This window comes from Panthera leo, chromosome C1 (assembly GCF_018350215.1).
Source record: "Panthera leo isolate Ple1 chromosome C1, P.leo_Ple1_pat1.1, whole genome shotgun sequence".
NCBI classification, from domain to species: Eukaryota; Metazoa; Chordata; class Mammalia; order Carnivora; family Felidae; genus Panthera; species Panthera leo.
In genome coordinates this window covers 182,226,563-182,240,704 of record NC_056686.1, presented here as the reverse complement: position 1 = coordinate 182,240,704, position 14,142 = coordinate 182,226,563, and the positions used below count along the sequence as shown (strand labels likewise).

General features: G+C 40.7%; 1 protein-coding gene across 7 annotated transcripts in view; it reads left to right on the top strand.

The window, feature by feature from the left end:
• ANKRD44 (ankyrin repeat domain 44) overlaps positions 1–14,142 on the top strand; it is a 229,412-nt gene that overhangs the window by 173,988 nt on the left and 41,282 nt on the right. For all 7 annotated transcript variants that reach the window (XM_042949565.1, XM_042949566.1, XM_042949572.1 and 4 more), the window contains exons 18-21: positions 5,770–5,971; positions 10,507–10,594; positions 11,638–11,755; positions 13,419–13,635. In XM_042949565.1, coding sequence (XP_042805499.1) covers positions 5,770–5,971; positions 10,507–10,594; positions 11,638–11,755; positions 13,419–13,635 — 625 coding nt within the window. The remainder of the gene's footprint in view (positions 1–5,769; positions 5,972–10,506; positions 10,595–11,637; positions 11,756–13,418; positions 13,636–14,142) is intronic.

Here is a 14,142-nt window from a genome sequence, read left to right as displayed (position 1 = left end):
ATTAAAATGTTTACTGTCTTTGTCATAATAATAATTGGCACTGAAGGGACCAGCATTTGCAAATGACATCTAGGCCCTGCTGTGATCTATAGGGATTCATTTCCCTTTGGTGTGAAGTCAGGATTTCCACATAAGCTGAATCAGTTGCTACTATTACAGTTTAAAATAAGAAGTGTTATGCAAAATTTGTTTTCAAATAAGTCACAGGTAAGTCTAGAGTAAAATGAGATAGACTGATTTATACCCTGATGTAGATGTTGCTAGTACCACAGATTTTACAGGATAGGTCTTCCCAAGTTGGCTTAAAATCACCCGTGGCCTGAGTCGATAATGGCTGAGTTGAAACTGGGTTGTGGGTATATAAGAATTCATAAACTATCCTCTCTTTGTCTAAGTTTCAAACTTCCTATAATAAAGAAGTAAGGAAACATACACCTTTTGGCCTTGTTGCACCCTTTCCATAGGAGCTCATGAAAAGCCCACAGCTCAGGCTCTGGGGTCCAATTGGCCTGTCTTTGAATCTCAGCTGTCCCATGTAAGGCTGAGTGACCATGGAAAGGCTGGATTGTTACCTTCTGCCCTTCTGTGCCCCTGTCAGTAAAATGGGGATAACGGTAGTATCCAAATCAGCAGTTGTTTTGACAATTAAATGAGGTGCTACATGTCCAGCACGGCCTGACACACAACAAGAGCTCAGTAGAAGTTAGCTATTGCTTCACAATTCAGATTAGACTAAACGGTTTACAATCCTATGCAGTTATGGTTTGCACAGCAAGCACAGATTACAAACATGGACATATAGGAAATTATTTCCCTGTCTCAAGAAAGGCAGTATGTGTAGTAAAAGAACAATAGTCTAGAAGTTAGCCCCAGGGTGTGCTTTCTTGCCTCATAGTTCTGTGCAAGTCACTTTACCTCTGTGTTAAGCCTTCTAGAGAGGGGGTCAAGGTTTCTGATCCAATATTTGTTCTTCACCTCTTTGTGCCGTTACACGTAGAGACAAAAGTATTTTGTTTAAAAGCCAATTCAGTGGAATTACTGGGAAAAATTATAAGACATTGCTGAACAGCATAGATTTTAGTGGTCACAGCTCTGGGTTTCAAATTCTAGCTTTGTCACTTAATAGCTAAGTGACCTTGGATGAATTAATTTACGTTGCTTGTTTTGTTTTTTCATCAATGAAAAGAACGTTTGCATAGGCAAATAGCTGCTATTTTAAAAATATATTCCTACCACTAATACCAATAAATGAAAATAACATCCATTAAATTAATTCATTTATTCATCAAATAATTGTGGAGTGTGTACTATGCACTAGGCATGATTTAGGATAGAACAGTGAGCAATACGCATGAAGTGCCTTCAATCACAGGTAATAAACCAATGGATAAGTAATAGATATCAAATGGTAATAAGTGCTATAAAGATAAAATAAAGCAGGATAAGTGGGATGGAGAATGTCCGGTAGTATGCTGAGGTGGAGGGTGGAGGGCTGTGCTTTGGCTCTGGAAAGCATCCAGGTAAGGTGATATTTGAAGGAGAAGTACCAGGAGAACCATGTGGCCCTCTGGAGGAAGAGCTTTCCAGATAGAGGAAATAGAAAGTACAGATGCAAGGGTGCCTGGCTGGCTCAGTCAGAGGAGCATGCAACTCTTGATCTCCAGGTTGTGAGTTCAAGCCCCACGTTGTGTGGAGAGATTACTAGAGAAAAAAAAAAAACTTAAAAAAAAAAAGTACACGGGCACCTGGGTCTCTCAGTGGGTTGAGCGTCTGACTCTCGGTTTCAGCTCAAGTCATGATCTCACATTTTGTGGGTTCAAGCCCTGCATCAGGCCCCACTGCTGTCAGCCCAAAGCCTGCATGGGATCCTCTCTCTCCCTCTCTCTACCTGTCCCCCATTTATGGACATGTTCTCTCTCTGTCTCTCAAAATAGATAAATAAACTTAAAAAATAATAAATACATGAATTTAAAAAAATTTTAAGAGTACAAATGCAATAGCCCAGAGGAGGAAATGCATGTATTTAACCATGGGGTAGGAGGTGGGGTTAGTGTGGTTGAACAGAGTGAGTGAGGGGGCATGCTGATAATCAGGGTAGAAGGAGCCCTAATCCTGGGGTGCCTGGGTAGCTCAGTCGATTAAGTGTCAGACTTCAGCTTCAGCTCATGATCTCACCATTAGTGGGTTTGAGCCCCACATCGGGCTCTGTGCTGACAGCTCAGAGCCTGGAGCCTGCTTCGGATTCTATGTTTCCCTCTCTGTCTCTGCCCCTGCCCCACCTGTGTGCGTTCACATGCACATGTGCTCTCTCTCTCAAAAGTAAATATTTAAAAACAAAAAAGACTGGTTGTTACTTAAAAACAAAGAAGAAGAAGAAGAAGGTGGACTAATCCTAAGGGGCCTGAATGGTCATGGAAAGTTTTGGATTTTATGATCAAGGAGGGAAGAAGCCATTGACTAGTTTTCATCAAGGAGTGATATGTCCAACTTGGGTTTTAAGAGATTTCATCTGGAGACCATGTCAAGAATAGATTGCAGTGGGGCAAAGATGGAAAGAAAGTGTTTGCCATCATCCTGGCCAAAGAGAATGGCCCTATGGTGAGAACTGGGTTAATTCTGGATATAATTTTAGAGATGATCATGGATTGAGGGTTGCCACATGACACCTGTTTGTGAATTAGAACAGAGGTGTAGGGGGTTGGGGATAGATGTTTTCCTGCCAGGTGCCTGAGAACCTGAGGACAACTCTGTTTGTTGAGCAAAAGGTGTCCCTTCCTCTCAGCAGATGCATCCCCGTTCCCGGGCATGGCAAAGCTGGGATCAGGAGGAAGAGGCTATCCTTCAACACACACTGGCGCCAGCGTCCCAGGGCCCTTGTATAGGGCTACAACCCTGGTCTTAAGAGGGAAGACAAAGATGACCCCAAAGTTTTGGGCCTGAGCAATTAGAAGTATAGAGTTGCCATTTGCTGCAATGGAGGAGCATGAGAGGCATATATTCAAGTGGAAAGATCAATAGGCAGTTGAATATATAAGTTTAGAAGTGAGGGGTGCCTGAGTGGCTCATTTGGCCTCTGATCTTGATTTAGGCTCAGGTCATGATCTCACGGGTCATAAGTTCAAACCCCGCGTGGGGCTCTGTGTCCATTGTGCAGAGCCTGCTTGGGATTCTCTCTTTCTCCCTCTCTACTTTTCTCCTACTCATGCTCTCTCTCTCTCTCTCTCACAAAAATGCATACATAAACTTAAAAAAACACAAGTTTGGAAGTAAAAGAAGTTAGAAGTGGATATAAATTTGAAATTCATTAGCATATGAATTATTATACTGCATATTATAGGTAAGATATGTCTAATACATAACATAATAGCCACAATCATTCACAAAAGTAATATAAAGAAAAAGTATTAAAACTTAGAAATTAAGTACTCTTAAATTCTGTGGGTCCTTTTATGTTCAGTTTTTGGTATTGTTATGAACATATACTTAGGAAAACAACTCAAGTGACTCTTAAAAAGGTAAGATGAAGTAAATCCATATTCTCCTTGCTTTACCTCCCTTTTCTAGAGGTAGCCAGCATTAACAGTTACTTTTGTGTTTTTCTAAGATTTTCTATGAATATAGAAATATACATAGATATAGATATGTGTATATTTGGATATGTTTGCTTTTTATATGAATGAGGTCATGTTATATGTGCTATCTGCAGCTTACAGTTTTTAAAAAAGTTTTTGATAGATTTTGTCAAGTCTCCTCAAATGTCGTACTATATATACTCCCAGCAACAGAGCATAGATTGCTTTTTTCACCAGGTCTTAACAAATACTGGACATAACCAACCTTTTTTTTTTTTTTTCAAGTTTATTTATTTTGAGAGAGAGAGAGAAAGCAAGGGAGGAGCAGAGAGAGAGAGGGAGAGAGAGCGAATTCCAAGATGCCGCACTGTCAGCACAGAACTAGCGTGGGGCTTGATCTCACGGTTTGTGAGATTACAACCTAAGCCAAAATCAAGAGTCTGATGCTTAACTGACTGAGCCACCCAGGTGCCCCTGGACATGACCAAACTTAATCATTGTCAAGCTGGTAGTTGAAAAATAATACCTGAAAAAAATTATATATTTTCTCCATATATTCACTGGCCTTTCATATTTCTTTTTCTGGGAGCTGTCTTTTCATGCCCTTTGTACATTTTCCTAAGTTTTAAAATGGTTTGTAAGAGGGGCGCCTGGGTGGCTCAGTTGGTTGAGTGTGTGACGTCGGCTCAGGTCATGATTTCCCAGTTTGTGGGTTCGAGCCCCACGTCAGGCTCTGTGTTGACAGCTCACAGCCTGGAGCCTGCTTCGGATTTTGTCTCATTCTATCTCTGCCCCTCCACTGCTCATCTCTGTCTCTCAAAAATAAATAAATGCAAAAAAAAATTTTTTAATGGTTTGTAAGAGCTTTTTATGTATTAGAGATATTGATCTTTTGTCTGTGCTAAGCCCTTTTTCAAATTCATTGTGCCTTGAGCAATTGCTGTAGTGGGAAAACAAAAAGTGCTGCTGACATAAGAGGGGACTCTGGCTGCTGAAAACCCCTGGAGGCAGATTATTCCTGTATCTCCTTCTTTACTTCCTTGTCCCCCGTCTTTCCCCTTCCTATCCTTATCCCTCTTCTCTCTTTTACTTCCAATGTCCTCAGCCTTGTGTGTGCATATACAATTTTTTACCTTGTAGACTTAATGAAAATTATCCCTCAGTCTTTTAATTTTGTGTTTTAGTAATGTGAAGCTTCTTAACCTAACATGGCATAGGACCTCATAATAGGTCTGAACTTGGTGCTGGTACATGAAATACATTTCCATAATTGTGTCTGTGTTTTCATTATAATCAATGGGAGAAGTAAAGGAGATAGGAGGAAGCATCGACTGGGTACAAGATAGGATGGGGAAGCCTGTGTGATTTTATTCTTTCTATCTTCCATGGGAGGTGACTTTTATTGCTCTCATTTTTATAAATGAGAAAACAAACCCTAAGTGAAATTCAGAAACTTGCCAAGGGTCCCCTGCTTAGAAATTAAAATGCCAGTGGGGTGCCTGGGTGACTGAGTCGGTTAAGCGTCCACCTTCAGCTCAGGTCATGATCTCACAGCTCAGGAGTTTGAGCCCCTCATCAGACTCTGCTGACAACTCAGAGCCTGGAGCTTGCTTCAGATTCTGTATCTCCCTCTCTTTCTTCCCCTCCCCCCATCTTGCACTCTCTCTCTCTCTCTCTCTCTCTCTCAAAAATAAACTTAACAAAACAGAAATTAAAATGTTGGACTGCAACAGGTCAGTATGCTTCTGTTGAATTACCAAGTCTGCATTGTTTTCAGTGATTTTTTTTCCCCCAGGTTTAACAGAAAAGTATCCTGAAAAAATATTCTAATTGTGTTATTATGTTTAGGACTGAACTGATAGAATTAATGTATTAATTCATTCAGCTGCTTGTCTATATTATATTATTAGATTGATAGATATGAATATAAGAATACATTAATACATTTAGTACGTTTGGAACAAATTATTTGACAAACAAGAAAGAACATGAAGAAATTCATATGTACCAGTGAGGCTTGTGCATTATCATTTTTCAGTCTCTCTGGTTTGCCTGTTTCAATAATTATCCCAAGCATCTTTCATATGTGCTCTTTGCAGGGGTCTTCAACTGTGACCTTGGAGGCTTAGCCCCTCATGTGGGTTGTTGTGGGATTGGAAGTGAGTGAGCATTTGTGTCATTGGTCTCTTCTTTGCAGGCCTACAACGGGCACCACCAAGCCTTGGAAGTCCTTCTGCAGTCGCTGGTGGACCTGGACATCAGGGATGAGAAAGGCCGCACCGCTCTGGACCTGGCTGCCTTTAAGGGACACACAGAATGCGTGGAAGCACTTATCAATCAGGGCGCATCCATCTTTGTGAAAGACAATGTAACCAAAAGAACCCCACTTCATGCCTCAGGTGGGTCTTGCCATGAGTCTGGTTACTGTAGTTTTACGGCCCACTTATAAGTCCAAGTAAAAGGATGGCAGCATCTTCTTGCATCCCAACTTTAAAAGTATCAGTTTTCTTTCTACATCAAATATGCCTCCAGTCTTCCAAAACGCTTTTGGTCTACTACCCACTTGGAGATGATTAGTGTTTTATGGCCAGGTAGGCTCTGGCCTTCTTCTTTTAGAGAACAGTTTTAGGTTCACAGCAAAATTGAGAGGAAGCTACAGAGATTGTCTATGTACTTCCTGTCTCCCCCCACATAGCCTTCCCCATTATCAGTATCCCTTACCAGAGTCATACACTTATTACAGTTGATAAACCTACATTGACCCATCATAATCATCCAGAGTCCATAGTTTACATTAGGGTCCACGCGTTATACATTCTATGAATTTGGACAAATGTATGATGGCATGCATCCAGCATTATAGTATCATATAAAGTATGATATTGTAAATACTGCCCTAAAAACCCTCTGCACTCTTTTTGGCCTTCTTAACTCAGAAGGGAGTTCAGAACCTTGGCCAATGGCTATCACAAAAATTTCTAAACGGGAGGCAAGGTGTAATGTGATCTTCAAATGAGTTACATAGACAAAATCACACAGCATTTTAAAGCATAAAATTAATGATATTTCTGGGCTGTTTCATAAAAGGTGTCATCAGACAGCATCAGTCTGCCAGTCTAAACGATGCTTCTTAGCTTCTGCTCTAATTCTTGATGCATCAGGTAAAATAAATAAAGACTTTACATCAGGTAACAATAAAGACTCTTAAAAAGTATATGCATATATATAAAAAAGTAAGTAATTTGCCTTTCTATTGGAGATTTTTCTCCAATATACATAAAATAAAACTCTGCCAAGACATTTCTGGCTACATACACAGATAGAAAGGTAATGTGGAAGAATCTCTAGCTCCGCTAAGACATAAATTCCTTTGAAGTCAGGAATTCAAGGATATCAGCCTTTGATCAGAATAGTAGATATTGTCTTTTTTTTTTAATTCATTTATTTTGAGAAAGAGAGAGAGAGTCTACACATGTCCACATGCATGCACACATGAGCAAGCAGTGGGGGGACAGAGAGAGAGAGAAAGGGAGAGAGAGAATCCCAAGCAGGCTTTGCACTGTCAGCACAGAGACTGATGCGGGGCTTGACTTCACAAACCATGAGATCATGACCTGAACCAAAATCAAGAGTCGGATGCTTAACCAACTGAGCCACCAGGCACCCCGATATTGTCTTATGAAGAGAAATAACTATCGTACTCAGACCATGAAATAATGGGTTGATTGAAAAATAAAAGAGTAAAGACAGTTTTTCAAAAGACTTTATAATTCTTGTTATTTGGAAAAATGTTAGATCTTGTGGCACTATTTCTATATATATCCCTGAATTTCCAAACCACTGAAGAAAATCAATATGGAGATTGAAAAATTATGGTGTTACCTAATTATCTGGAAATGATTGCTCCTGGAAGAATTTTTAGCCATGAGATCAGTAATGGATGGTACGGTTATAAATTATACATTCTAATTTCCCATCACATTTAGTCTTTTTGGTATTTTTGGTAATATTGTAAAGTATCATTACAAAGTTTGGTATTCTAGGCATTCTTGGTATTATTACAAAGTTCATATTTAGATCTCTTTTTTTTTAGTTTAATTTTATATTTTTAAATTTATATCCAAGTTAGCATATAGTGCAACAATGATTTCAGGAGTAGATTCCTTAATGCCCCTTACCCATTTAGCCCATCCTCCCTCCTACAACCCCTCCAGTAACTCTCTGTTTGTTCTCCATATTTAAGAGTCTCTTCTGTTTTGTCCCCCTCCCTGCTTTTATATTATTTTTGCTTCTTTTCCCCTATGCTCATCTGTTTTGTATCTTAAAGTCCTCATATGAGTGAAGTCATATGATATTTGTGTTTCTCTGACTAATTTAGCTTAGCAGAATACCCTCTAGTTCTATCCACATAGTTGCAAATGGTAGCTCTCCTTTTTAAAGATTAGTTGTCTATTATTCACGGCAAACATCATGCTTTAGTTACCATGTACAGTACTTCCTGACAATTACAAAAGGCCTATTTTTATTGTGGAAAATTGTCCTTGTTAACAGGTAAACAGTGAAGGATAATCATTGTCACTCATTTGCCACTGTGACATAGGTTGTGGTCCAATGGAGCCCCCTTGTGGTCGAGACCACTCAATCCTTTTGGATTTCCCTCAGGTCATTCATTAAAAAGATACAGGCCGTCATTTGACTCTATTCTCCACAAAATGTCTGCTGTGCAGAAGCTTTCGCTTGTGCTTCCAGAATCTTTTCCAACTCATTTGAGAGGCCAATTGTTTTTTGTTTCAAATCCTGGGAGTACTGTGAGAGGCGGGAGCCAGGATGGATATTAGAGGTTTTGGCACAGATCGTTGCATTGACAGTTGTGGCCTTTGAGCAGTATGAAAAATGGCTGTCACTCACAGCTAGGGAGAGGCTGAGCTAGTCTGGGACAAAGCTGGAGTTGGCAGGCACAACTGAAGGAGATGTTAGCATCTTTTTGCTAGAAGGCAACTGGGGAAAACATAGTGTATGGGAAGCCAATAAGAATTCTGGTTTGGCGACACTTTTACACTAGAGGGGAATTATAATTACCTGAGGGCTATTAGCTAAGTTCAAAAGTATACCACCCTACCCTCTGCCAAAAAAAGCACACCACTGTAGAAATTGGTTTGTTCTCCAGCATACTGGGCGAGTGATGTGAACTTAGATAATTTTATTGTCTTTTTCTCTTTGGCCAAAAATCAGATGTCTTTGGAACTATTATGATTATGAGTATTTAATGAATAGCAAATTGATATAGAAAGAGGAATCCATCAAAATATACCTGTACCTTCATGAACCCATTGTCTATAGTGTGTAGCAATCATTTCTCTGCTGATCATTTCCTTTTAAGCATACATTAAATTCTTGCCTATTTTACCAGTGGTAATAGGTTTAATGTAATTTTTAAAACAAAAAACAAAACAACAGCAACAGCAGTAGATTGCCTGTACATCCAATCCCCAAAATTTCCTCCTGAGATACATAAATGGAACATTGCTGAATGAGCTGAATGCAGTGGTCTACAAAATGTGGGCATTATTCCTGTAGTTAATTTGTGTTGTGTCAACGAATGGAAGCTAATTCTAATATGCATTGTCCCTGAAAAATATGTCGTTAAGTTAGCATTCTCTCACGACTGGCATGCAATAAAAAGAACTGTGAAATGCAGCTCTTAGAAGAGCCTTTATCAACCTAACATAGCTGCATCTATTCCCTTCTCTCTCCACAGCCATAATGCGGTAAATGCAATGTGTCTTATAGTGTTCTCATTGTTCAGAGAAGAGAGGAGGTCACGTTTAGAATTTTAAACATATTTGTTCTCATCATACTCCCTTCAGTGGAAACCCATGTCTTTTGTAAGGCTGTGGGTTCCACTCAACAACCTGGAGGAAAGTACCTTAGCCCAGTAGATTATCCTTCCAGGAGGCTTGCTTCCCAGCCCCAGGGGGGCACCACCACTCCCCAGAGTAGAATCTTGCCTGGTGCACACAGGGGTGAGATCTGGTTATTTGGGCCCAGCGGGTCAAGGCCCAGTGGACAGCCCACCTTTGGTCAGCTGGGAGAGAAGAAGAAGGGGCAAGGCGGTTGCTAGAGTCACAGCTCAGCCAGGGAAGGAACTGAGGGGCCAAGGGGACAGGCAGGTGGCAGCCATGGAAGCCAGTGTAAGAGACCTTGGAAGACTTATAAACCTAGGGCAGAAGTTTGAGGAACTCTGGGACAGAGCTGTCTTCCGGCCACAGAAGGCGCATCCCTGAATCCCCTGGGAGCCTCTAGTCAATCAAGGAGCAGTGACCCCAGGGCTGGGTACCTTTCCAGTTTGAGGCTTTAAGTCACCACAAATCAACTGAATGATTGTTCTTGTCTACCTATAAATGTGAAGTCTAGGAGAAAACAGGCAGGACCTGTTTGCATCTCCTTTCCTCCCTTCCTCTGCTCCCCTTTGCCCTCCTCCCCTCCCATCCTGTTCTACTCTCCTGTTTTCCGTCCTCTCCCTTCTTCCTTCTTTTTAAAAAGCGCTAGAGGCAGGCTGGACATGGGATTATATAGAATTGGGTAACTCTCTTCAAGGAACACAAAAGATAGTTAGCTGAAAATTGAGGAGAGGATATCAGTCCCATACAAGGAGGGAAGAAAGGACATCATTTTTAAGGAACACACTCTCAATGCAAGACCAGGAAAATGGTAGGTGAGGACCAAAGTACCCTAATGGAAAGAAAGGGAAGCTGAATCGACTAGTAACAAACATTGGAGCATGATGTGCCCAGCAGCTAGCACCAGCTGGAAACCTGGGGTATCTGTCAGCAGCAGTTGAAAACCATTGATTTGAAGTCTAAATAAATTTCACTTTGGAAGGATACGTGTAGTGCTGGTCTGCTAAAAAAATGTCCCTTATTTTCCTTTTCAGTAATTAATGGTCATACACTGTGTTTGCGGCTATTACTAGAAATTGCAGACAACCCAGAAGCAATTGACGTGAAAGATGCCAAAGGACAGTAAGTCTTTTTAAATCTGGCCTGGGGTTGACATTTCAATCACAATAGGTAACTGGTTAATTCTTTAAACAGTTAGGAGGGCTGCCTGCCGAGTTCTAGTTTGAGGTATATATTTGGGTGAAATTAATAGTTGAAAGCCCAAGAATAATGAAGGGCCTTTGTGCTAAAGTATATATCCAAGAAAAGTATGGGGTGGGGGCTGTGTACCTTGATGAAAAAGAGCCAACTTTTGTGGCCATGTGTCCTGGGCTTTCTTTAATTTGTTTCTTCTTTGTATCCATTTTTACCCTCGTCTGAAGCTGCTGCATTCCCATTTTTTTAATTAATAATGAGAACAGGACAGACCTCAAGAGGTTATCGCTATCATTAAAAAAAATCCTTCATAATTTTGTCCTTTCGGAGTTTGTTTTCCCAAAATATTTTCCGTCTGTTAGCCTATTCCCCCACCTAATCTTCTCTTACAGGTAGGAAATGCAAAGCCAAAAACAAAGCACTAGTGACTCACTCCAGACCAATGAATTAGTGTCAGAGTTCAAACCAGAACCTCACTTCCTGGGCCCCAACACTTTGTTTTTAACTCTAGATTTGTCAGAATTTTCTTTAAGGCAGTGAAGTTTTGATCAAATAAAATCTTGAGCAGACATCCAACATAGGAAACTATGAAAGTGGAACTGCAATGCTAGAAGTAAGAGGGTCTCCTCCATAGACACACTCCCTCCTCAGTATTTGGCGAATGCTACATGGGTTTGAAAATGATGGGATTAACATGAACCTTGTGAGAAGCAACCCTGTCCGCCCTCTATTGATCATTCCACTGACACCATTCCACATGGCCTTTAGAGACCAGAGGTAGAGCATATAGCTTGTTCCATGGACCTACGGCAAACTGGGGACCCTCAGAAAATATTAAGCAGTTGTTAAGGGGAGAGGGGAGGGGGGGAGAGAGAAGGAAGAGAGAGGTGTTTTCCCTCAGGAAATGATGTGGTTTGGGTTTTTTTTCCCCCAATCTTCTTTTCAAAAGCCTAATTTATTTCTCTCCCTAGAACCCCACTGATGCTTGCAGTAGCATATGGCCACATTGATGCTGTTTCATTGTTGCTTGAAAAGGAAGCAAATGTAGATGCTGTTGACATCATGGGCTGCACAGCTTTACACAGAGGGGTATGCACATCTTCCTCAGCTTTAGTAAAGCAATTTTGTAGTGAGCTTGTTTCCTCTTCTTTGCCCCCATATGAATTTTTAGTAAAAACATTATTTTCGAAGATAACTAATAAAAGTCAGTGAAAAGGAAATTACAGGGGTGCCTGGCTGGCTCAGTCAGTACACCATGCGACTCTTGATCGCAGGGTCATGAATTGGAGCCCCACGTCGAGTGTAGAGATTACAAAAAAAAAAAAAGAGAGAAGAAATTACAAAATCTTTTGCAAAGGTAAAATAATGGCAGGTACTCTTAGATCCTGCTCTTCAGATTTCATGTTAGATTATGATAATAGATACATGAACACCTGCTGTTGATAGAATTGATTCTGTTTTATGATTATATGCAAATCATACAAAATTTGCAAAAAAAGAAAAAAGTAAACCTTAAGGAAGAAAATCACAATCACCAGCAATTCTACCTCCTGGAGATAACCACTTTTTAGTAAATATATCCCCATTCTTTTTTGCTGTAATGTGCATTTGTTTTGAATTTTAAAAAGAGAGAATACTGATGATGTTATTTGGAACCTGCTTTTTTTTTCTAAGTAGATCAAGGACTTTTTTTCCATGTCACTAAATATTTTTTTCTTTTTCTTTGTTTAAATGTTTTTATTTAGGGAGGGGGACAGAGAGGGAGAGACAGACTCCTAAGCAGGCTTCATGCTGAGAGACACGGGGCTTGAACTCACGTACCATGAGATCATGACTTGAGCTGAAATCAAGAGTCAGACGCTTAACTGACTAAGCCATCCAGGCACCCCTCCATGTCACTAAGTATTTTTCTGCCGCATTATTTTAATCCTCCATTTTGCTTAGGAGGTATAATTTATTGTAGTGATTACCTAGTTTTCAGTAGCCATGCTATTTCTAATTGTTCTTTTTTACAAATGTGGGCCCATTCTCCACCTAAAACATGTATTCTGTGACAATTTCCCACCTGAAATACGTATCCTGCTGAAATATGTATCCTTGGATGATTCTTCATACATATCTGCTAAAATTTTTTTAATGCGTGTCAAATAAACTAAATGAAACAAAAACAAATTATGAAATTGCTATTTGGGGATGGTGCTAAACACTATGATAAATGAAAAGAATAAGAACTCTAAGTGGTTAATATCATAATCGTAGTTCTTATTTTTTGAATACTTCCTGTGGTCCGTGTCACAGGCTGGGAGCCTTTACATACCTCACGAGGCCTCACAACAACCTCCGAGTCATTATGACTATTCCTGCTTATAGGTGGATAAAGTGAGGCACAGAAAGGCAGATTGATTTGTCCAAGTGTCGTAAGTGGGAGCCAGGATTTAACTTGCACCTTCCTGAATCTGAAGCTGGTATTTTCCACTATATCACGCTACCTTTCAAGTTTATGTCTGGAGAGTCAAGAGATGTTTCTGAAGCACTGGTGCTCACAGACTTCTCCGTTAGGAATCTTGCTGGGGTTGTGCTGCCTCTTCCCTCCGCAGTAGGGCAGAGTCTGCTTGCCTTAAGGCCCAAGTGTATGTCCACTTACTCTGAGCCTAGCCTCACTTTGCTTTGCTTCCTGCATCTCTGCCTGCTTTGCTTCCTGCATCTCTGCCCTTCTGAGATGTGTTTTGTGTTTTTAATTGCAATGCCTCAGATTATGACAGGCCACGAGGAATGTGTGCAAATGCTGCTGGAACAAGAAGTTTCGATTCTCTGTAAAGATTCCAGAGGGAGGACACCCCTGCACTACGCGGCAGCTCGTGGCCATGCCACATGGCTGAGCGAGCTGCTCCAGATGGCACTTTCCGAGGAGGACTGTTCTTTCAAAGATAACCAAGGCTACACGCCACTGCACTGGGCTTGTTACAATGGTGAGTTGATTGTCCTTGGACTGTTTCCAGTAGACTTCCTGCCTGCCCGGTACCACTGTGGTCTCAGTGGAAGTGAGAACATAGTGTAACATTGTAAACCATGGTTTCCAATCTTTCTATATCTAAGATACCCTCTTCCCCCTTCATGACTACCATGATGCCCTAATGCAGTAAAAATTCACTTTCCTCTTTTTTTTTAATTAAAAAATTTTTCTTGATGTATATTATTTATTTTTGAGAAAGAGAGAGAGAGCACAAGTGGTGAGGGTTAGAGAGAGAGGGAGACACAGAATCTGAAGCAGGCTCCAGGCTCCAAGCTGTCAGCCCAGAGACCAATGCAGGACTTGAACTCACCAACTGTGAGATCGTGCCCTGAGCCAAAGTCAGATATTTAACCAACTGAGCCACCCAGGCACATCCACTTTCCTCCTTTTTGTTAACCTGTAACATGTAACTCCTATTCAGAGCTTTGGATGAACTGAAAGAACTAGTTTTAATCAGGGTTTC